Raw genomic sequence first — 25,312 nt, 5'->3', positions numbered from 1 at the left:
CCTTCCTCCCCCCACCTTCCCCTGAGGGTTTGGCTTGGGTTCTCAGTCCCCTCGGTTGGTTTTTCAGCACTACCAAACTGACTCCCCTCTTGCCTGGAAGGTCCCACAGCTTCCCAGGACTCCTGTCTGCCCTGCTTCAAGACAACCTGTTCCGAGAGAGTCTCGGACGATCCCACTTCCTGATCCACAGCTACTTGGTGAACCGGTTCCAACCTAAGGCCGCTCAGGACCCCCTTCTGGAACTGCTCCCGTTCCCCCAAGCCTTCAGCTATGTGCTCCTCTGAGCCCACATTAGCCTTGCTGCTCTCAGAACCTCCTGTGAAATCTCCACTCCCCACCTCTGTCTCTTCAGGATGCACATCCTTTATGCTAGACAGGTTCCTTTCCTCGCTAGGAACATCTACAGCCTCTTGCTGCACTTGGGGAAAGCTACACCCCTCTTCCCCTTGGGAACACCCTACTCCAGGGCTTGAGACAGGCTGGTCCTCCCCCTCCTGGGTGACTGCCCTCTCTTCGTCCTCAGTAACCTGGGTTATTTCCCCCTCCCTGGTTGGTGGTGAGGTGGCTTCCCTAACGTTGCCTTCCTCCTCCCACTTTCCTCTGAGGGTTTGGCTGCGGGTTACAGCATTGATAGAGTACTGGCCAACCAACAAATCCCGGCGCAATAACACTGGAACTGTCTGTTCCTTCATTACTCCAAATTCAGAATAGGACTTACATTCTTGTGGAGCTAAACCCCTGAACTGCTTTCGGGAGTGGTCTGGCCCCAGTTTAAACCTTTTAAATACAGTGGCTTTATAGGCCGCAAAAGTTATCCCCCCATCTTCCATAGGCATGCTGTAATAGATGGCTGAAAGCTCTCCAGTCAGGTTGCTACAGAGGTAAGACATATAGTCTTCCTCTGCAATCCCCCACTGTTTGGCTGCCTTCTCAAAGTTGGAGAGGTATATGGAGGGGTCTTCTCCCTCTTGGTACACTGCAAAGTCTTTGGGGGTGACTTTGATCTTTTTGCTTAGTTCAGCTTCCAGACGTAGCACCTCAAGCTCATGGCGACGTTGCTCTTCCTGCTCCCGTCTGCGGATCTCAGCTTGTCTCAGCTCCCTCTCTGCTTGTCTTTCCTCCCTCTCTCTTTCCTCCTGTCTGCACTCTTGGTACGCCTCGATACGTATTCTCTTCAGTTCCAACTGTAGCCGCAAAATTGCTTCTGACTGGGTAGGGGGCACTTTTGCAGGTGCCCCTGCATGCTGATGATGCTCCAATAGGAGGTCTTTCATATCTACTACAGTCATGTTGTCACACTCCAGCTTGTGCTTTGCACACTCTTCCTGGAGCTGTGGCTTTGTCATCTTCAGGATTTCCCGCCTCTTAGCACGCTCCATCCTAACTAACTAAACTTTCCCTATTCCAGTTGACCCGAAAATAAAACAAAACCTCTGTTGCTTCCTCTGGGTGCTTGCACGTATCAAAAAAACCAAAAATGCCTGGCCAATCAAGTTCTCTGTTTGTTCTTATCCCACCGCTGCCGCCAAGTGTGACGAAACCGGCCCGATTCTGGTTTCAGACCCGGTCCCGTCAGCTCCCTATTGAGTCGCCAACTCCTGGAGGGAGCTATTTCTCCTCCTGCCCCTTGGGCTCGCTGCCACCACCTGCTCAGTCTAGGGGTTCAGATTGAGAGGAACAGGACTCCCAACCCCCCTCTCCAGCTATGAGGCCAGGCCTCAAGGTCCTCTGCCACCCTGTACTTGGGTATCACAGAGACCTCAGCACTTCTTTGGGGCACCCCTGGAGGATTGGCACCTTATCCAACTGCATGCCTTCCCCCTTCCCCGGGGCCCCCTTCTTAAAACACAGCGTGGTCTAGAGCGGTTGGGGATCTATGTGGTACAGAGATTGACTGCCAGCATTCAAAACAGAAAAAATATTTATTTACAAGAGAAAAAGAAAGGGAAAGAAAAACAAAACAAAACCAGTTGCCTATAAAAGGTTAGCACAGCACAGCACCCGCACAGCAAACAGCATGACAAAGAAAATGTGTTATAAACGCATCCTACTATCCCTGATCTAAACACACCCTGCCTTTTGGGATGACTTACTTGGTCTTACTGCCTGGAGGCCTCATTTTCCTGACTGGGCCGCATGCACAGGCAGGAGCCCCCACACTGGCAACCTCTTCCTTCGAGCTGCAGCTGAGAACTGAAAACTCTTCCTCCTAACTCACATGCAGAGAACAAAAGAACTTCCTGTCTCTCTAGGAGACTTTCCCCCTAGCGTTGTTGGTTTGGCTCTGGAAGGGAGGGGGGAGTGAGGGGAAGGCTAGGCCCAAGCCTGCTTCGCAGTTTTATGTTTTCCCTCCCAATGAAGCTCCAACCTGGATTAAAATGGCGTTTCTCCACATAGGGCTTTAAAGGTAATGACCAGCACCTTGTAACGGACTCGGTACACCACTGGCAGCCAGTGCAGTCCGCGCAGCCCCGGCTGCATGTGCTCCCATCTTGGGAGCCCCAATAGCAGCCTAGCCGCCGCGTTCTGCACCAGTTTCCTGGAGCACAATGACTTAGCAATGGTGATCCATGCTACAGTCACCTCAAGAATAGATCACTGTAATGCTCTCTACACTGTAATGCTCTCTGTATAGACACTGACTCGGAAACTACAGCTAGTGCAGAACGCTGCAGCACGACTGTTAATGAGGCTCCCTCTATGGGAGCACATTCGGCCAGTGCTGAAAGAGCTGCACTGGCTACCTATTGTGTTCCGAGTCCGTTTCAAGGTGTCGGTATTGACCTTTAAAGCCCTTTATGGTCAGGGACCTGTCTATCTGTGGGACCGCCTTTCTCCACAGATTCCCCAGAAAGCACTGCGTTCAGGGACGAAAAATCTATTGTCCATCCCTGGACCAAAGGCAGCTAAGTTGCATTTGACGCGAGCTAGGACCTTCTCAGTGGCAGCACCAGAATTGTGGAATGCTCTCTCGGAGGCCATAAGGGCCCTGTGGGATCTTTCTACTTTCCGCAGGGCCTGTAAAACTGAATTGTTTCAACAGGCCTTCGATATTTAACCGAGAGAGAGCTGCCACCTGATATCATATAGAGTATTTGGTGATCACCATCTGAAACGAAGAACCCGCCTATATTGTACATTGTAGCGATACAGGACTATAAAATGGTTTTTTATAAAAATTAAAATTGTAATTATGTTTTATTGGTTTTTAACTTGTGGAAATGAATGTTGTGAGCCACCCTGAGTCCGCTTGCAGAGAGGGCGGGATAGAAATTTAATGTAATAAATAAATAAATAATAAAGGTAGCAACATAGGTGGGAGATAAGTAAAGCGGAGAAGCCCCCAGGAAAGCTGAAAATTGGAAAGTTGGATCAGGGAAAGCTGAAAATTGGGGCAAATAGAGGGAAAGGATAGAGGATATGGGAGTTTCTCTTTTTGTAAAACAACTTTTTATTAATATGCAACATATTGTTACTATACTCTAAAAGAACAATAAAGACATTATGTTATAAGAACAATACATCGTACTTTTCACCCCTCCTCCTCTCCCCCTTTTCTTGACCCCTGCCGGTGTTACTTAAACTTAAAAAAAAATACAAGGTAATTTTATCAAATCAAGAATCCTTGTTTTAAAGTTCTATAAAAAACAAAGAGAAACATTAAAAAAATTAAGTCCATTATTCCATCACAATTCAGCTATTATCAAAAATCACTAAGTATCCCTTTACCTTCCAGTATTTTTCAACATATTTTTGAAATTTCTCCCATTCTTTTCTAAATTTTTCCATATCATAGTCTTTTAAAATTCTTGTAAGTTTATCCATTTCACTCCAAGAAATAGTTTTTAAAATCCAATCCCATTTCTCTGGTATTTTATCTTGCTTCCATAACTGCGCGTATAATGTCCTTGCTGCTGAAAGCAGATACCACACCAACGTTCTATCTTGTTTCGGAAAACTTTCCATTTGTAATTCCAACAAAAACGAGTCTGGAGACCTCTTAATGTCATAACCTAAAATTTTTGACATTTCTTGCTGGATCATTTGCCAAAATTGCTTTGCCTTTTCACAAGTCCACCACATATGGTAGAAAGATCCTTCATGTTTTTTACATTTCCAACACCTGTCTGACACCTGATGGTTCATTTTTGCCAGTTTCTTAGGTGTCATATACCATCTATATAGCATTTTGAAACAGTTTTCTTTAATATTATAACATGACAATATTTTCATAGAGTTCTTCCACAAATACCCCCATGATTCCATTTGTATTTCTTTGTTAAAATTAATTGCCCATTTAATCATTTGAGATTTAACTACTTCATCTTCTGTAGACCATTTCAATAATAATTTATAAATTCTTGAAATCAATTTTTCATTATCTCCCAACAGCATTTTTTTCCAATTCTGTTTGCTCTTGTCTAATACGTTCACTTTTAATGTCCTGTTCCACCAAACTCTTAATTTGTTGCAGTTGAAACCAATTATATTTATACTATAATTCTTCGATTGATTTGAGTTCCACCTTTCCTTCCTCTATCTTTAATAGTTGATTGTACGTTAGCCACATCCCTGCATCAGTTTCTGAAGATAATTTTATTACTTCCGTTGGCACAATCCATAACGGCTTTCTCTTATCACCATACTTTTTATATTTTACCCATGTACTTAGCAAGTTTCTTCTTATGTAATGATGCGAGAAAAAGCCATCCATCTTGTTTTTCCCATGAACATATATGCATGCCAACCAAAAATATTTTCATGACCTTCTAAAACCAGTAGTTTCTTATTTAATAACGTCATCCAATCTTTAATCCATACCAAACAGACTGCATCATGGTACAATTTTAAATCCGGTAATTGGAAACCTTTCTTTTGCATCGGTTAAAATTTTCATTTTAATCCTTGGTTTCTTGCCTGCCCATACAAATTCTGAGACTTTTCTTTGCCATTTACTGAATTGTTTATTGTCCTTCGCAATTGGAATTGTTTGAAATAGAAACATAATTCTTGGTAGAACATTCATTTTAATTGCAGCAATTCTGCCCAGCATAGACAAGTTCAGTTTATTCCATTTTATCAAATCTTGGTCAATTTTCCACCAAAGCTTTTCATAATTATTTTTATACAAATCTATATTTTTCATAGTGATTTCCACACCTAAATATCTTACTTTCGAAGCAACTTCACACTCTGTTATCCTTTGCAATTTTTCCTGTTGACTGTCATATTTTTACACAAAATTTTTGATTTTTCTTTATTTATATAAAAGCCTGCCAATTCTCCATACTCTTGAATTTTACAAAGCAGCAATGGTGTCACAAATAAGGGATTTTCATTGATAAACATTACATTATCAGCAAACGCTCTGTATTTGTAAAAAAAAACCCTTTTAGTTCAGCCCCTCTATTTTTTTATCTTGTATTTGCATAAGCAAAATCTCTAGTGTCATTATGAATATCAATAGAGATAGAGGGCAACCTTGCCTTGTACCTTTGCTGATTATCATTTTCTCTGGTGCTTTTCCCATTTTCATTGAATTTATTGCTGCTTCAACTTCAATTTTTTCAATTGGTTCATTTGAGACCTTTTCCATATTTTCTGTTAAGGGACTTACTTGAATTTTCTTTAAATACGCATCTATTTTTCTTTTCTCCACCTTTTGACCTTGAAATAACTTAGCATAGTATTTATAAAATTCCCTTTTAATTCCTGCTTGGTCAACAATTTCTTTACCTTCCGATACAATTTTAGTAACAAATTTATTTCCCCTTTTTTTTTCATTTGCCAAGCCAGATATTTTCCAGGTTTATTTGCTCCTTCAAAAGATTTCTGTTGAAACCTCTTAAGGTTCCATTCTACCTCTTTATTTAACAAATGTCTCAATTGGTTCTGCAATATAGTAATTTCCCTTATTATTTTCCTTTTTCCCGGTCTTTTTTTGAGTTCCTTTTTTCCCCCCCAATCTTTTTGAATGTCCAGCATTTGTTTTTCTTTGTCTCTTTTATCTTTATTGTTCATTGTAATTAAAGTACCTCTAATTACAGCTTTATACGCATCCCGCACAGTTTGAAATTGAATGTCCTCATTTTCATTTGTTTGAAAGAAAGCTTTAGTTTCTTTTTCCAGAGACACCACTATTTCTGTTTTCTGTAGCAAATCTTCATTTATTCTCCATCTCCTAGTCTTTTTCACATGTTTTGCCGACCACCTCAATGGATTGTGATCAGCCCCAACTTTTAAGAAGAATCTCTGTTTTTCTCGTCATAAGTTCAAGATCCTTTGTAGTCCATAACGTATCAGTTCTTGAGAAAGAGTTATGCCTTGCTGAAAAAAGTATAGTCATGTACTTTAGGATTAAATTTCCTCCATATATCTTCCAAACTTTCTTGTTTCACTAAATCAAAAAATGACTTTGGTAATTTCCCCTCCTCATTTCTTTTTCCTGATCTATCCAAATCATTTCCTGATCTATCCAAATCATTTATAATTGTTCCATTAAAGTCTCCCATTATCATTATTTGTTCATAGGTCACTTGGTCTAATTGTTGCGAAGTATCTTTTTTAAAAGAGTCTTTTGCCCCATTTGGGGCATACAATCCCAACAATGTCTTTTTATCATTTAACATCACTTCCACAGCTAGATATCTGCTGTCATTGTCCTTAAAAATCAATTTTGGATCTAATTCTTGTTTAACATAAAAAAATCACACACCTTTTTTCTCCTTAGCCAAGGAGAAAAATTCTTGGCCCAATTGTTTATTCCATAAAAATTTGTAATCCAATTGTTTGATATGTACTTCTTGTAAACAAATTATGTTGCAATTTTGTTTCTTGATCCATTGAAATGTAGCCTTTCTTTTTTGCGGTGAATTTAGTCCATTTACGTTCCAAGATATTAATTGTAATCCATACCGGTTCTTCTCTTTATTCTGTATCCTCAAATCCCCTATTTTCTTCAGAAAACTTCCTCAGTTCCAGTACATTTGTAATTGTAATCCTTTTTCCACCATTCTCAAAACTTAGACCTTCTGGCAGTATCCATCTGTATCTCACTTCCATATCCCTCAATTTATCAGTTAACTTTTTGTATAGTCTTCTGTCACTTATGACTTTTCTTGGCAACTCTTTCATAATTCGCACTCAACTTCCCTCAATTTCCAATGTTTTTTCAAACTGCTTTTTTAAGATCTTTCCCAACATGTCTCTTATAATGAATTTAACTACCACATCTCTTGGTAATTTGTTTTTCTTGGCATACAGGGAACTAACCCTATATATAATCATACAGGTAACTAGATTCATTGGCATCTATCTCCACAAACTCAGCAATAGTTCTTATTATATATGTCCTTAAATCAGATCCTTCATCTTCAGGTACTCCTCTCGAACGAATCTGGTTTTCCATTTACTTACAATCTTGCAGAGCTGCTTTCTCCTGCAATTTATTAATCATGGAATCTTGATCTTTCACATTATTTTCAACCACATGTACTTCATTTAACATTATTTGTGAGTCCTTTCTGAGATCTTCAGTTTCTTTTTTTATTTCTGACTTCACCACCTCTAGTTCTTTGACTGCTTGCTTTTTATTCTCTGTTATTAACTCCTTCATCACTTTAATCAGTCTTGCCTCCATGGCATATAGTTGTTCGTGTATTTTAGGCATTTTCCCCTCCTCAAGTGAAGCGGTCCTTGTACTTGTCTGTTTTGGCAGCCTCTGCCATTCCTCTCCCCTCACTGCCAAAATAAGCTTTCGGGTTGACCTCTCTAAATTAAAAATAAACCACTGGATCTTATTGTTTGGGAGAGGCCCTTTCCAATGCTCCCAAAATCGCCGTTCTCAGGGCTTCCCAGCCCAAGATATTACTTTTTAAAGTCTTTAAAAAAGACGAAATGGCGCCCGTGATTTTTCTAATCTTTTTAAAATTCTCTTCTCTTCCAAAAGGCCACCCAAATTAACACCACCTATATATTCCAATATATTTCACTCTGAAGTGATGGTATCTGCCGGCTCCAATAACCTTTAAAGTCCCGGGTTTTTTTCTTTCAATTTTTAAAATTATTTTGACCTTTAATGGTCACCACAATTTTTCTATGATTTCCCAGTCCTAGAGAAGGCCAGGAAGTCTTTAAATTCCCTTCTTCCAATGGCCTCTTCCTGCTTTTCTTGCCACGAAGTCCCCTTCTCAATGGTTGAAAGATCTCACGTTACAATTTCTGTGTCACTTCCTGTGAAGTCTTCCAGCTCAGCAACTCAGTGACGATGGGTTTTTTTTTTTACAGAAACCGCAAGTATTCCAAACATAAGTTGTTTTTCAGCCTTTAACTTTGCTTCTAAATCTCCAAAAAGTCTCAAAATTACCCCCTTCTCTTGTTTATAGCTTTGGAATTTTGTAATTAAGTCCAAATTTCAATCTTTATCTCATATAAAGTTGATTTTAGTCCCGGAGTGAAAGATAAAGATCTTCTTACCTTGCAGCCAAATGTAACCTCTTCAACACCGTTCTCTCCAAAGATGATTATTTAGAAATTAGAATAGTCCAAAGAAGGCTTGAATCTTGATGAGTTTAAGTCAATTTAATGACCACAGAGACCCTTTGTAGACGCTGGAACGCGATTCTTCAATGGGGACTCTTCAAAGCCTAAAAGGAACCCCACTGAGACTCCTCATCAGCCGAAGTAAATCCCTCAGAATTCTCCCATGCATGTCTTGGCCTTTTCCCTTCAATGAGAAAAGTAGGCAGCAGGCGTTGGGTTCGCCTTCTCTGCCGAGAACAAAGGCTCCGGTCCGCTCCCCTTTTGAAAGCGGCTCAACTCTCCATGATCCAACCCCGGAAGTCCGAGGCTATGGGAGTTTCTCAAAGGAAGGGAAAAAGAAATATTGTGAGGAGTGGGAATGCAAGGAGAAATTTACATGTTTCCTGGGATCCTTGCAGGTCTCCTGCTTGTAATTATTTATTGTCAAGCTGTTCAGTTGTTTTAAGTTAAAAACAGATGTGAGCTTTTTATTTCTTTGCAGGAATATGAAAATGCTGAAAATGCTTCTCCTTCAAAAGCTGCACACAAGAAAGAGAAGAGAAAAAGTCAGCAGGGAAAAGACAAACCTCTCACTGTGTCATTAAAAGACTTTCAGTTAGACAGTAACATAGGTATATTTTGTATTTATATATACAAGCAACATATTTGTTCACAGGAGTCACAAACCAAGCCCACATTTAGCTTATATTCAAATAAGAAGAAAGCAAAACAAAAGTTTAGTGAATCATTCAAGATATAATGTAAATTGGTTTTTGATGGAACAAGTGCAACAAAATATATACAGAATTTGGGTGTGGGGTAACTGTCCAGTCCTCTGCGTGTTCATGTTTATTGTTCTTTCTTAACCATTACCCTATATCTAAAGCAATGAACAAAAATTGCTTTATCTAGTTTGCGCTTTGTTTCTTTCAAGCAACAATTACAATTTAAATATTTAAGGCTGTGTTGAAACAGACATTACACACTTTTTTGATATCTATTTCTATAGATGTGTGCAAGTACTGTGACTGTGGTCCAGATTTCTCTGTATGTGAGCAATAAGCAGTTTTGCATGTGGAGGAGGGAGGCTTTGCATACCATATAACTTTCACTTCTAAATGGTCCCCTGGCCCTCTGAAAGTGCAAGGAGCTATACTGGGAGTAATGGTTTAGAAATATCTAATTTTTGCACAGAACAAAATGCCTTTTTTTATTCTTTCCAGTATTTGGAATATAGTCCATAGTTAGCAAACTTTCAGAACTCTATACCTCAGTGTAAACAAACCAGATATTGTTTTGATTACTAGATTGAGAAATCTTGCAACTAAGTAAACCAGGGGTTCTTAATTGATAAACTGACAATTTGCAGTACTGACTCACTCTTGAATTATCATTGTTGTTTTCTTTATTGGAAGTTAAGCAATTAAATTTAATCTTCAGCCCATAAACACTTGATATTTTTCATGTTATATTTCAGATCCTGTTTCCAAAAAGCAGGAGGTAAGTGTCTGATTAAACAACCATCATTTGTCTGATTAATCAACCATCATTTGTTCTTAGCACGAAGTGATTCTTAAAATCATAGAGTGAGCCAGCATGACATAGTGATAGAATGGCAGACTATAATCCTCAGAGGCCTTGCTTTTAATCCCCACTTCTATTATGGAAGCTTGCTGGGTGACCTTGGGCCTGTCCCAAATTCTTAGCATGATCTATCTTACTGTGTTATCGTTATTAGGAAATGTAGTAGGCAAAACCAGTGCATTTAGCCACTTTGAGCAGATGAGAACAGTGCACTTAGCTGCTTTGAGAGAGAACTGGAGAGAAAAATGGGACATAAATAAATAAATGCATTCATGAAAACTGCAGTTTCCAATATATCTAATTCTCAACATGTCCCCATCTGTGGATATTAAATCTGTAAGAATATGAGACAGATCTTTCTACAACCTGAGAGAAGCATCTAGATTTGCAGAAAAATCTAAAATCTAAAAAAAAGCAAACAAAAAAACCATTTTAGAAACAGTACCTGTAGTTTTAAAAAAACAGGTTCTCTCTCAGTGGCCATGGCTTGGCAACCACAATAGTAATGACAGCTTTCAATGCGTGATTTCTGTCAGTTAAAGGCAGGGATGGTGGACAGAGCCCTTTCCAGTGTGGTTTTGACCCTTGAGTGAAAACTCATTGGGGCTAGGCTCACCAGCAGTCACTAGGCTAACTTGCTATTTTTACTTGCTTGATTTACTAAAGCCCAGCTGCTTGCTACTGTTCAGCAGCAGTCACCCCACAAAACTCAGTGTTGTATAGTGATTAGAATTTGAGCCTTTGGTCTGGGAGATTCAGGTTTAAATCCTAACTCTGCCATGGTATGCAGTCTAACACATTTTCAGCCTAATTTAAGAATAAAGGGAGGTACCCCCCTTGCAAGTCTTTGTAAGTTTCCCAATGTGTAACCGGGCCCACTCCTGGGGAGAGTCTACAGAGGGAGGAAAACTGAGGACCAGGGGATTAGATAATGGTAGGTTGCCTAGTGGTTGGGAAAGTGGTAAAGGGAAAATGAGATGTCTCTCTTGTGAGTCTGCTGCATATAAATTCTGTATGCCTTTTTCTCTCTCTGAAAACGTTTGCATGCATTGTAGTTGAGCAAATTGTGTTTTGTAAGGAGGAGTTTTTTGAAGTGTATATAACAAATATTTTTGCTGGCTCAATTTTAAATAAATGATAACAAATCATGCTTACTGTTATTTTGAGGAAATTTCAGTACAGAAAACTAGGAATTGTGTAGTGTCTAAGAAGCTGAAAACATCTTTGGAAACTATTGATTGTTGCTTCTGACATGATAGCAACCTTTTATTTTGGGGTTTGGTTCAAACTTTTAGAAAATTGCTTTAAGAATCAGGAGTAAATAGTACTTTTATGTACCCTACCCTATACCCTACAACATTGTTGGGCAGAGAAATGTATTAGCAAAGGAGACAATACGGTCTTTTTCTTCCTGTTTGTAGTTTGATTTTCAGGTGCTTCGGCATTATTCTTTTTCTCCATTTCTGTTTTGGTTTCTTTATGAATAACTTCATGATCTCAGTCAGTTGGAGATCACAGAGATGATGTCAAGGTGCAGTATAACCAAGTAGATTTGGCTGCACTGAACCCCCTGAAGCATATTGACTGTGAATGGAGAGGGGAAAGAGACTGGATTGGCCTAATTGGTGAGGCAGCCGGACGATACTCTCTGAGGTGCTGCAGTGATTTCATTGCCTGCTCTCATAGTATGATGCATCAAGAGAAAGAATGTTACTGAGCTTCCTCTGCAATGCAGATACACAATTTCTGCCTTGCTACGAGGCAAAGACAGGCAATGAAACTAATTATTTAGGCATCATGAAATTAATGTATCTAATATTTTTGTAATTGCCTTAATTTATATATATATGTTCTAGTAAACCTGCTTGAAGGTGAGATTTAGATTTGGTAAGGAAACAGAGACTTCTCGTGAAAAATGGCAATCATACTCTGCATTGAGTTTCATTCAGAGGCTTTAAAAATAATTACATTTATTGCTTAACCTGTTGAATTGTTTTACTGATAACTAATCATTGATACTTGACAGGAATTGGGATCTTCTGATGGAGGATTCTTCAATAGACTGGAAGATGATGTGCACAAAATACTTATTAAAGAGAAAAGAAGAGACCAGGTCACAGACTACAATGGAATGGATAACAGTACATCTCATGACCCCACACAGGCATGTCAAAAGGAAATTCTTAAATGCATTTCATTTTATTTTATTTAAAATAAAATGAAATGAAATAAATGCACAGTGCATATATCTTGAAGAACACAGCTGTGGTAGAGAATAGGGTTGCCTGCTGAAGAAATTGCTGTGAGGTATAAAGAGGCCACTAAGTTTCTTGATTGAGAATGATCTAGCAAGGTAATAGTTTTACCCATTTCACAAAAGCAGAAAGTCCACATGGAGGTAGCATATAATGTAGTAGTAGTTCTTTATTCACGGTCATATAATGTATGATATCCACATTTTATCATGCCCTTCCTCCATGGTGGCTTATGTGGTTTTCTCTTCCTTTGATTTATCCTTTCAGCAGTGCTGTGAGACTGAAACATTGGTCCAAGGTAACTCAAGGAGATTTATGGCTGATTAGGGATATGAACCCATCTTCCTGGTTCTGGCCCAGTGCTCTAATGATAGTTCCATACAATCTGTCCACCATAAAGTGGATTCTTTGGTACTTCCATGCTTGTTCTTAAATTCTGTGACCACAATGCAGAGACCTTTTTGTTGGTCAGAAGAGCTTGCATAGATGGACTGATGGTTCCCTCCACTGCAAAGCAGCTACTTAGGATAGCTTGGACAACACTTTGAAATTGTGCAGCAACATTTGAGGGTAGTGCTTTAAAGCTCTGTTACAAGTGCAGAGGTTCTTACACAGCTCAGTGATTTAGGGCCTGAATACTTCCTTGAATCAGGAAAGCTCTCAATAGCATATCTCAATTTCCACAGAAAATATAACTTTTATTGCATATTGTGTTTTGAAATATAAGGAGTAAAGAGGGTCATCAGTTTTAAGTGTCTCTGCATATATTTGTAAAATATTTTTATTTGTTAAAATGGTTTATATTTTTTTAACTGTGTGTAAGATGAGCATTTTTGCTTTATGTAAACAAATGACTCATGTAGCATTTTAAAGACAAATGCATTGTAAGCTTTCATGGGTTAGAGTTCACTCATGATAAATGCGTTCTTGGCCACAAAACACTACACTGTGTGATTTAAGAAGAATTATAACCCTTCTAAGCCTTTTGAAGTCAATGGGCCTAGAAGGGAATGCACTATAAACATATTAGTCTTTCAAGTTGCTGCAAAATACTAATTTTGTTTTGCTGTAACAAGTGAACGTGGTTACTGTCCCCCTAATTTACATAGTATTTCTTTTAAATTTGAAGGATTTTTCCCTGAAGGATGGAAGAATAGAAAGACTAAAGCTGGAACTTGAAAAGAAAGATGTAGAAATTCAGCAACTAAAGAGTGTCATCGGCCAGTGGGAGGTATGTAATCCTCAATGATGAAAGTTTGTTCTTTTTTGCAGCATAACTTCTCAAAACTACTTCATTAATATCTACTCTATTGTCCTGTATTGGTAAGAGAAGATGACACACAAAAATAATTTATAGAGGTATTGACTTCTGAAATATTAACATGTTTGTGTGTGTTAAATGTTGTCAAGTCACTGTCGACTTATGGCAACCCTATGAATTAATGATCTCCAAAATGTCCTATCATTAACAGCCTTGCTTAGGTATTGCAGTCTGAAGACCATGGCTTCCTTGATTGAATCAATCCATCTCATGTTGGGTCTTCCTCTTTTCCTAGCATCATTATCTTTTCCAGTGACAAACGTCCCATAGTTTGGTCATTTTACCTTCTAAGAAGAGTTCAAGCTTGATTTGACCTAGAACCCACTTATTTGTCTTTTTGCAGTTCATGGTGTCTGTAAAACTTTATTCCAACACCACATTTCAAATGATTAAACTTCCATCCTGTCACTTTTCTTCATTGTCCAACATAGTAATGGAGAATACCACAGTAAGAATCACCTTGATTTTGGTCACTAGTGACACATTCTTATGGTTTAAGATATTTTCTGGTTCCTTCATGGTTGCCTTTCCCAGCCTCAGTCTCTTTCCGATTTCTTGGTTGCAGTTTCTTTCATATTTATGTCATACAACATTTAAAATTATTTTTACTTAAATATTTGGACCTTGCTTCTGAAGGCGTTGAATGTACCTTCTCATTTCCAACCTCTCTCTATACAAACAGTATGCAAAAGACATGCCTTCCATAGATTTCTTACACAGAGCCTCTTTATTAAAATAAAATACATGCACACGTACTTACACAGTACAAATATAAGTATTTTAATACAGTTGATTGTTGAGATGCAAAAGTTGATGATTTTAAACAGGGAAAATATCAATTGACCATTCAAGGCAACAACTGAATTAATAAAACTTGACAGTTTGTTTTTATTTCTTCCTATTCTCCCTTCTTTTACCCAGCAGTAGAAGCTTTAAATATGTTTAATTTTCCAGGATTCATGTATTGTCATATTGAACCATGCTCTAATTATTGGCTCCCATAAATTAGTGATTGAATTTACAACTTTAAAACTAATAGTCTATTTTTCAAATAATGTAAAAGTTAAGTGAATACACCATTTATATTAATTGGGTTTCTAAAATATTTAGGCAAAGTATAAAGAAGTAAAAGCACGAAATGCACAACTTTTGAAAATGCTACAAGAAGGTGAAAGTAAGTACTTTTTAAATAACGTATTCTTTTAACAACATGTTTCATTCTAAAAAGCTATCTAAAACTCCTGGGAATAAGATTCAGATCCAGTAGCACCTTTAAAGAACAACAAGATTTCTGGTTTATATGCTGAACAATTCACTTTCACCTCAAGCGGCTGAAGACAGAGCAAGATCTTTATCTTGCTTAAGGAACTTCTAAACCCCATCTGACTAAAAAATCCATTAAATACCTCTCTTTCTATCTGCTTTTTCTCCCCTCCCCCCCAGGTGTTCCAGTGGCCCTGACTGGTTGTTTCTGGCTTCCCCTCCAGACCACCAGAGTACAAAAGGGAATTGCTGACAGTAGAAAAGGGGATGGACTTGGCTCAGTAACACATAAAAGTTCAGGGTTTTTTATTTAGGGCAGGCATGCACATATGAGAGGAAGCTGAGTGTGGCTTGCCAAGTACTTGTGCTTTTGAAGCTGTCAAGGATAGCAAGTCTAATCATTTCTTTGTTTAATGTTTTAGTGAAAGATAAAGCTGAAATACTCCTTCAGGTTGATGAATCTCAGAGTATTAAGAATGAACTGACTTTACAGGTAAAGATTTCTGTAATTTAAAAAAACCCCACTAGGTTTAAAAAATTAGAATAAACGTGTTCAGACACAAATAGAAGTAAAGTTTTGAATCTTTCCTCTATATGGACTTCCATTAGGGAACACACACAATTTGAGGTTCAGATTCAGATAACATCAAATATTATGGAAAGGTCTTCAGGTGCTTCTGTTCAGAAAATTATGCTTATGCTCAGCATTATATTTATTCCAGGTGACTTCTCTTCATGCTGCATTGGAACAAGAAAGGTCTAAAGTGAAAACACTGCAAGCTGAATTAACAAAATATCAGGTAATATATGACTACATGAGATATTTATTTAAAATATGCACATATTTGTTAAAAAAAACTTTAGCTATACATATATTATCTCATATATACACACACTTTCTCATGAAATACTCTCATGTTATGCTAATATGTCATGTCATGTATTGGCTAAACTATTCTTACATATTTGTACGCTGAATAAGAAATATCATCAGTATTCATATTAGTAAAACAGCCCATATATTGTGTACTTATTTAATATATGATTCTACCCTTTTCCATGTCCCCCTTTTTTCCCTTCTGTATCCCTGTTGAAAATAAAAATAAAAATTTAGTATAACTAAAAAAAACCCCTTAGGTTTTGGTTTTGTTTGCTCTGAAGTCAACATTGTTCAGCACTTACATGGATAGTTTTTTGCTTTGTGTTTCAAAGTAATACAGACTAAAATTCTTAATTTTTTCTCCAGTTTACTTATATTAATATTTTGTATACTTTACATTTTAATAATGATATCCTGCTTTTTATCTACAGTTCCTCCATCACAATCTGTTTTTTCCATTATGTATGCCTCTTAAAGTATTTGTTTAATTTTATTAATTACACAAGCACAATCCTTTGCAAGTTGATTCTTTGAAGTAAAGTCCCATTAATTTGGGTTGTTGCTAAGTAAGTTTGCATAATAGGGTTGCCAAGTCCCCCACAGCCTCCGTCCATAGTTTTCCTCCTAAATTGCTAGAGCATCCAGGAAAATCATAGCGTTTCCTCAGAAGCTCCTAGAACAACCTGCGCATGACATCGCCAGCATGACGGCATCACTCATGACATCATTGCTCCGCTGACGTCAGGAGGGGATCCCCCTGCCGGCCCACTGTGGGCCAGCGGGTTGGGGACCCCCAAAGTGCCCTGCCCGGAAACTTGGCGGCCCTGGTGCATAAGAATGCAACTTTTATCTATTGCGCAACAAGCTTCTTTCCTGACTGTTGTGTTCACAGAAATCAGCATTATCTCCATTCATGATTCCTGAAGTTATTCTTCTAAAGAATGCCATTACTAAACTCTATTTAGAATGCTATACTGGTTGATGTAATCTTTCTTTCAAGAGTCAGGGACAGCATTAAACTGTTTTGTATTTCTTGTTTGTGATCTTTTGCCCTTTTATGGATTAGTGCATGCATGACTGAAAGGCATCCATTCTTTGACAGTCCTTTGTGTGTGCATTTATTAGTAAAGTAAGGGTTCTAAGAATAATGTCTGTTCCCAAGTATCAGTCTGTGGAAGAAAGGTTCCATTTATGTTTGTAAGCCCAGAACTCCTTGAATGTTTTTCAAAGTATATGCTTTCTTTGAAACATTCTCCAATATAATTTAATTTAAATAAACTCCCTACATAATTGTATCAAATAATAGCTTTCAGATGAAGTGAAGAAACACTACTTTGGGGGAAGCAACTTGTTTTTCAGATTTTGAATCCCTTGAAACAGTATGGCAGAGTGGCTTTACCTGTTTCCAAAAATTTCATAAGCGTAGTGCATTTAAACAATAGACTGAGCAGGGAAAAAAACAAGAATTTTTGACAAATACAGTACTATATTTTGACAAATACAGTACTCATGGAAACTTGAGCCCAGAAAATAACTTAAGAAGAGCCCTGTTGAATCGGACCAGAGGGCCATCTGGTCCAGCAACCTACTTCACACAGGGGTCAAGCAATAGGACACAGAGGCCAAGCCCTACACATGATGTTCTATCCTGGCACTTGATTTTGAAAATTAGCTGCCTCTGAATATGGAGGATCTTCATCGTGGTCTCTGTGCAGTCCCACATATGGGTTTATCCGCCAGGATCGAGCCCATCTTGGAGAATTCAAAGCAATCCTAAAGCGTTATTTTTGGCGCGCCTTTCCCCTCGTCCCAGGGAGGGGGCAGCGACTGCGCATGCCCAGACGAGGGGGAGGCGCCCAGCCCACTCAGTTTCTTCTTTACTGCCATCCGGAAAACACCTATCTCGCTGATCTCCCGCTTCATTGCAGTCCTTTCATCCTGATCTACATTCCCGTTCTTCGTTCCCGATTCCTCTTCTCTTCATTCTGGTATCGTAAAAAAAAAAAAATCTTTCTCTTTACTTCGTTTTTCGACCTCCTCTCTCCCCCCCCCCTCTTTCCGGGCGGATGGAAGGGAAGGAAAAAGAAAAAATTACTTTTAAGAGGTGCGTTCGCTGTGCAGCGAAAATACCGTCCACCGACGGGCATTCTCTTTGCCTTTTCTGCCTCGGGGAAACACACCGAACAGATTCTTGTGTGCACTGTAGCCAGTTCGGCAAACAGACGAGGAAGAACCGCGCGGCAAGACTCAAAAGCCATTTGCTAGAGTCGTCTCTACGCCCGGTAATGGCGCAAGCTTCAGGCTCGCAGACCTCGCCGTCTTCCCTACTTTTAAAGGGAATGACTCAGCCGGTTGCTTCCGTGGCACAGGCTCCCAGCAAGCATAAATCCGGCAAGCATCAGAAAAAGCCTGACGACGCCAAGAAATGGCATCGTACCGAGTCGACCCCGAGGGACCCTTCAAACCCGACTCCGAGGGACCCTTCGAATCCGAAGTCTCCCCAGAGGCAGAAACTTGGCCACAAGGCTCTCGAACCCGTCGCCGCGATTCGACCTCTCGAACCCGTCGTCACAATTCGACCTCCTACACCTTGGCCTACCACGACTGCTGCTGCCTCGGCTCGGACCACCCTGGCTTCGAAATCCACCTCGACTCCGGCCATCACGCCATTGGAAATTGTGCGCATTAGTTCAAGATCTCCATCGGTGCACGAGTCCCTACCAGACCAAATCCTTGGTACCGAGTCTCCGACTTCGACCGGGAGTCAACGCCTGGATACCCTCGAGGACCGCTTCCGCGAGCTCCCTACGCTCCAACCGATCACTACACCAGTGTTAACCAGGAACCCCTCGAATCCGAGAGAGCCTCCTCGACTCAGAGATAAAAGATCCCAGAGTGGACACAAGGACCATTACTATTATTATACCCCTTCGAGGTCTAGATCTCCATCACCTTGCAGATACTATAGATACCCTAGATCACCCTCTCCCGGCTTCTACAGACATCGCACCCGGGAGCACTCTCGGTCCCGTGAAGACTCCAGATTCCGAGAGAGGCCTTACTATAGGGATCGCTCCCGCGAGCGCGACCACTCTCGGTACCGAGACCCGTCTCCTCACGACTACCAGAGGCCCCACCACGATCACCATCAGTACCGTGACCACAGGCCTAAATTGCCTTCTCCTATCAATCCGGCGCAGCCGCCTACACTCGAGCCTCCTGCACCAGAGCAGGTCAGGAAAACTCCAGAAGTTGACACCATCGATGACTCAGAGGCTGAGCAATCCGTATCATCCAACTCCTCAGCTTCAGACCTCCACTCTCTGGACTCAGACATAGCCAAGCCGGCAGACCTCTCTCCATCCGAAGGCCCTAAGTCATACCTGGACCTTCTATCTAACATGGCTACATCTCTCAATGTAAAATTAACAACAGATGTACCAAGAGTCTCTGACGTGGTCTATGACCTGGTACATGCAGACCTCCCTACAGGATCATCTTTTCCCATGCTCCCAGTCCATCTGGAGACTTTAAAGGAAGCCTGGGACAAGCCAGCCTCCGTACCTCCGACGTCCAAGAGGGCTGAGGCACTTTACAAGGTGCATGCGCCAGAGTCGAAGTTCCTCTTCAACCACCCGGCTCCCAACTCTATGATCGTCCACTCTTCCTCAAAATCCAAACAAACCAGACACCCTGTTCCCCCCGAGAAGGAGGGTAAGAAACTAGACACCATTGGGAGAAAAATTTACTCCCTCACCACTGCCACTACCAAGATACATAATTTTATGGCATATTTCTCCGCTTATGCCTACAACCTTACAACACAACTGAGCTCTTTGGTCACAGCCCTTCCAGAAGCTACCCAAAAGCAAGCCAACCATGCCCTGCAGGAGCTTTCCAGAGTGAGCAAGCAACAGATAAACACTGCCTGTCATGCAGTCCAATGCTCCTCCAGGACCTTAGCTTCAGCCATCGCCCTGCGCAGACACGCATGGCTCAGGTCTTCTTCTCTGCAGCCGGACATCAAATTCAAAATTGAGGACTTACCGTTTGATGGTCTAGGCCTATTTAATGCTACAACGGATGACATACTTACCAACGTCGACGATAGCAGAAAAAGAGCGAAGCAGCTAGGAGTCACCCAGCCCCAATCCACCTCCAAACAAAGACCTTGGAAGCCTAATTACTTTAAGCGCTCTAGATCTCCACGCCAAAATGAGCCCTGGAGACGCAAGCCTACTCAGGCTAAGCAGCCATTCCAACAGAGGGCACGCCCTCAGACCACGAAGAAGACAACACCGACCAATAAGCAGTCTCTTTGACTCTCCTGCTCCTCTCCTAACACCTCATCGCCCAGACATCAGTCTGCAGTCGTTCTTCCACAACTGGGAAACCATAACATCCGACTCCTGGGTACTCTCAGTCATTCTAAACGGGTACTCAATAGAGTTCAATTCGACCCCAACACACCGCAGGTTCATCTCTAATCCTCCGTCACCCCATCTTCTCCAGGAAGTAGCAACCTTGCTGGCCAAGGGGGCCATAGAACCAGTCCCCCCCCAATATCATCGCACCGGGTTCTACTCCCGCTACTTCCTCGTTCCGAAGAGGGACGGGGGCCTGCGCCCCATACTAGATCTCAGGAAACTCAACCACCATATTAATCACAAGAAATTTCGGATGGTCACACTCCAGTCCATCCTTCCGTTGCTCCCAGAACAAGCTTGGATGTCTTCGATAGATCTCCAAGATGCATACTTTCACCTTTCCATCAGCCACCATCACAGGAGATTCCTCAGATTCGCCATAGGGGATCAACACTACCAATTCCGTGCTCTTCCTTTCGGCCTCTCTACAGCCCCGAGAGTGTTCACGAAGTGCATGGCGGTGGTAGTAGCGATTCTGAGACAACAACGCATCTCCATTTACCCATATATAGACGACTGGCTAGTCGTCTCCCATTCCAAGGAACAGCTCCAGTCCGATGTCTCCGCGACACTGTCCCTCCTGGCCACTCTGGGCCTTCAAGTCAACACTTCCAAATCGAACCTAACCCCTACTCAATCCATACAATTTATAGGGGCTCATCTTTCGACTCTGTCATGCAAGGCGTATCTACCAACAGACAGAGCACAACACATCATGTCTCTGGCCAGAGACATTATCCTACATCGCTCCCAGACAGCTTTCACCTTTCAGAGGATGCTAGGCCTCATGGCCGCCACCACCTCTGTGCTCCTGTTTGCCAAACTGCACATGCGCCCTCTTCAGTTGTGGTTCGTGAGGACCTTCCATCCTCAGCGTCAACATCAGCTTACTGTGCTCACTGTCCCAGCTCACATCATTCCTTCTCTCAAATGGTGGACTGTGCGCCATCACCTTCTCAAGGGAATGTCCTTTATTCAGACTCCTCCCTCAGTGATTGTCAGTACGGACGCTTCAAAGTGGGGATGGGGAGCCCACTTAGGACAGCTCACCGTACAAGGCCAGTGGACAGAATACGAGCGCTCCCTTCACATAAATCGTCTGGAGTTGATGGCGGTCCACAGGGCCCTGCGATCTTTCCTTCCATCACTTCACAACAAGCATGTCCAAGTCACATCGGACAACATCGCAACTGTCTTCTACATAAACCGGCAGGGGGGCACTGCTTCCATCAGACTCTGCAAGAGAGCTTTGAGCCTATGGCACTGGAGCATTGCCCACGGCATTTTCCTATCTGCAGTGCATCTACCCGGAGTCCAAAATGTTCAAGCGGACACTCTCAGTCGACACCCCATCAACGATCATGAGTGGTCCATCAACCGCCGTTATCTCCTTCCGCTATTTCAGAAGTTCGGTACACCGGACATAGATGCCTTTGCAATGCCAGACAACACACAATGCCCACGCTTTTTCACGCGCGGCCAGCCATCTCCACTGTCAGCAGGGGACGCCTTCCTACAATCCTGGAGCGGCCCAATGTTGTACATGTTTCCACCAATTCCTCTCATTACGAGAGTATTGCAAAAAATCATGACGGACAGTGCCAACTGCATCTTAGTGACTCCATGGTGGCCACGTCAACTGTGGTTCACCACTCTCCTCCTGCTGTCTCACGGTCTCTTTCACCGCTTCCCGCAAGCTCAGGACCTTCTCTCTCAGCAGAAGGGCAGGGTTCTTCTTCACAACCCTACTCTCCTCCGCCTTACAGCATGGAGAATCAATTCCTAACCTTCACGCCAGAAGTCCGTCATATCATCCTCAACGCTAGGAAACCTGCTACCAGAAAATCCTATACCCTCAAATGGAAACGTTTCTCTAAGTACGCTGAATTACATTCCTTTCGACCTGAGTCAGCCGATATCAATCAGATTTTGACTTACACCCTGACTCTCTCCAAGACCGGACTGTCTCACTCCTCCCTGAAAGTGCACCTGGCAGCTATCTCTGCATTCCATCCATGCATTGATGGCTCCACTGTATTCTCACACTCCGCTACCAAGGCCTTCCTGAAGGGAATCCTTCACCCTCCCCCCCCAATCCGCAAAATACAACCCGCTTGGAGCCTATCCCTAGTCCTCAGTCAGTTAATGAAGCCACCATTTGAACCCATGGCTTCCATCTCTTTACACCTTCTGACGTGGAAGACTGCCCTTCTAGTAGCCATTACTACTGGCAAACGAGCCAGCGACATCTGCGCTTTCAGGGCGGACCCTCCGTACACTATTTTCCACCATAACAAGGTGGTGCTGCGTCCTGATCCCACTTTCTTACCTAAGGTGGTATCGCCTTTCCATCTAGGGAAACCTTCCGTCCTACCTGCGTTCTTTCAAAACCTTACAGACGCGGCCCAACGCACCCTGCATCACCTAAACGTACGTAGAGTTCTGGCCTTCTACATTGACAGAACTAAACAGTTTCGACAAGACAATAGACTTTTTGTCTCTTATGCTACCCATAATCAGGGTGCTAGAATCTCTACTCAAAGATTCTCCAAGTGGATTACCTCCACCATATCTTTATGCTACGAACTGGCTAAGCAGCCCGTACCTGAGCACTTGCGAGCTCACTCCACCAGAGCGGTCGCAACCTCAACAGCCTTCTGTAAGGGCGTTCCGATGGAGGACATTTGCGCTGCTGCGGTCTGGTCGTCCCCATCTACCTTCACCTCGCACTACGCTCTCGACGTTCGTGCCCGGCGTGACACATCCTTTGGGCAGGCTGTGCTGAGATCAATCTTCGACTGAAGTCATCTGCGACCTATTGTGAGTACAAATTTATTCTACTTATTCTACTCTAACTTGCAGACCTTCTTTACAGATCCAGCACCCGCCTCCTGCAAGGTAGCTTGCCAGTCACCCATATGTGGGACTGCACAGAGACCACGATGAAGATGGACAGGTTTCTTACCTGTAACTGATGATCTTCGAGTGGTCATCTGTGCAGTCACACATACCCACCCAGCCTTCCCCGCTGCTGGACTTTCACATCATTGCATTTTATACACCTACCCGGTGGTGGGAAGAAACTGAGTGGGCTGGGCGCCTCCCCCTCGTCTGGGCATGTGCAGTCGCTGCCCCCTCCCCGGGACGAGGGGAAAGGCGCGCCAAAAATAACGCTTTAGGATTGCTTTGAATTCTCCGAGATGGGCTCGATCCTGGCGGATAAACCCATATGTGTGACTGCACAGATGACCACTCGAAGATCATCAGTTACAGGTAAGAAACCTGTCCTTCCCTTTAGCCACCATGACTAGTAGCTGTTGATGGTCCTATCCTCCATGAATCTATGTAACTGGCTTTTAAAGTCATGTGTGCTTATAGCCCTACCACAGGCAGTGAATTCCACAATTACTCATTGAGTAAACAAATATTTTTGTTGTTTGTCTTAAATCTATTGGCCATCAACTTCATTGGTTTTCCCTGAGTGTTAGTATTACTGGAGAGGGAGAAAAAGTTCTCTGTCCACCTTCTGCACCCTATGCATCATTTTCTAAACCTGTATTATGCCCCACTCAATGGGATACTTTAGGAATGAGAGAATAATAGAGTTGTCAACAACCAGGAGGGGGGGGTGTAGAAGGGGGGGAAATTTTGAAACCTCCTTCTATCCCCAGGATTATATAAACTCTCAGGGATTTGAGCAGGCTAATTATGTCCCACATCAGTTTAACTGACAGTTAACTGCTCTCAGCTCTTTGTGCCCATATGATATATGCAAGCCTCATCAGGATGGTTTTTTTGGGGGGAGGGTCTTTTGAATAATTTACAAAGTGATATTTTCTGAATATTTGGGGAGTCCTTTGAGTATGCAAAGATTGCTGTCTTGTATGTCTGGGCCTGTTGTTACTATTTTTCTGATTCACACATAGTCAGCTATTTTACTGTTTGATGTAGTGATATCCACCTAGAAAGTTGAGTGTTTGTAGTCAGATGCTCCACTGGTCAACCTTAGTTGTGGATATGTGTGATTTGAATTGGTGGAATGGAAAATACATGGCCAACAAACACACTGCCAACAGCTTCAGTATCTGCAGGTCATGAATATTCAGGTATCTCTTATTACACAGTTTGCATATTGTTTAAACTGTTACCCTGTGAAAATGAGTCGTTATGTCCTAAAATCATGTTGTGAAACAACTGCGTTTCAGAAAATCAAATTACAATATTCTAAATATTTACTTTTAGTTTCTGTCTTGTGATAGCATTTTCTCTTGCTTCACTCTGCTAGTTTTGGTGATACTTAACTTTTAAATTTTTTTTAAAAAGACTTTAATAATTCAGTATTTTTCTCCTCTCACAGGGTGGAAGAAAAGGAAAAAGAAATTCGGAGTCTGACCAGTGCAGGTGATTACAATTGCACCTGCTTCAGAGAAGGGTGAAAAAAGGAATTGATCTTCAGGTGTTTTGCAAGTGTATATTTTTACCTACTGCTTAACTATGCAGTTTTTTTGGGGGTGGGTTGAAAGCAAGATGTTAATTGACTAACATGCTGAATATATGTTGCACTTATAGTGTAAGGAAAAGAACCTGGAAAGAAGTATTATAGTTGAGCTCAAACCTTGTTTGTGCTAATGCTACATTTAGTTTTTCATCAGTCAATAAACTTTTGTCCTTTGTATGGCCTTTTGTCTTCAGTTTCAATAAGGTAAAAGCATTAATCAAATATGAGATGACTGGGACCATACAATACTTCTTCCATAATCACAGCTAGAATTCTCAACAGGCTTGGAGAGATCTTGTCCCTTTAACAGAGGTTTAAAGTTTGGAAATGGACTGCTGAGTTTTTCATGGCATGGAGGGAAATAACATCACGTGGTATATAACATCACGTCAAGCCTTTATTGAAGGGACAGGTCTTTTTTTCTCTCCAGGCAGTTGGCAACCTTAACTTCCAGCTCTTTTATAGCTTTGTACATTTTCTCCAATTGATGAGTGTGTGACTAGGTTGATATGAAGAGGTGAACCAAAGAGGAGCAATGTGGCAATGATATGAAGTGGCCTCTGA

General features: G+C 41.5%; 1 protein-coding gene across 4 annotated transcripts in view; it reads left to right on the top strand.

The window, feature by feature from the left end:
- The window catches only part of GKAP1 (G kinase anchoring protein 1), a 53,495-nt gene extending 28,568 nt beyond the window's left edge, over positions 1-24,927 (top strand). For 3 of the 4 annotated variants that reach the window (XM_060235405.1, XM_060235403.1, XM_060235404.1), the window contains exons 5-12: positions 9,023-9,152; positions 9,998-10,020; positions 12,131-12,268; positions 13,489-13,590; positions 14,791-14,854; positions 15,366-15,436; positions 15,666-15,743; positions 24,608-24,927. In XM_060235405.1, coding sequence (XP_060091388.1) covers positions 9,023-9,152; positions 9,998-10,020; positions 12,131-12,268; positions 13,489-13,590; positions 14,791-14,854; positions 15,366-15,436; positions 15,666-15,743; positions 24,608-24,655 — 654 coding nt within the window. In that variant the 3' untranslated portion in view covers positions 24,656-24,927. The remainder of the gene's footprint in view (positions 1-9,022; positions 9,153-9,997; positions 10,021-12,130; positions 12,269-13,488; positions 13,591-14,790; positions 14,855-15,365; positions 15,437-15,665; positions 15,744-24,607) is intronic. The other variant, XM_060235406.1, reaches the window with a different exon arrangement.
- Positions 24,928-25,312: the final 385 nt, after the last annotated feature.

Source organism: Heteronotia binoei, chromosome 4 (assembly GCF_032191835.1).
Source record: "Heteronotia binoei isolate CCM8104 ecotype False Entrance Well chromosome 4, APGP_CSIRO_Hbin_v1, whole genome shotgun sequence".
Lineage (NCBI taxonomy): Eukaryota > Metazoa > Chordata > Lepidosauria > Squamata > Gekkonidae > Heteronotia > Heteronotia binoei.
The sequence above is the reverse complement of the archived record's forward strand: the minus strand, read 5'-3'. Positions and strand labels throughout refer to the sequence as shown.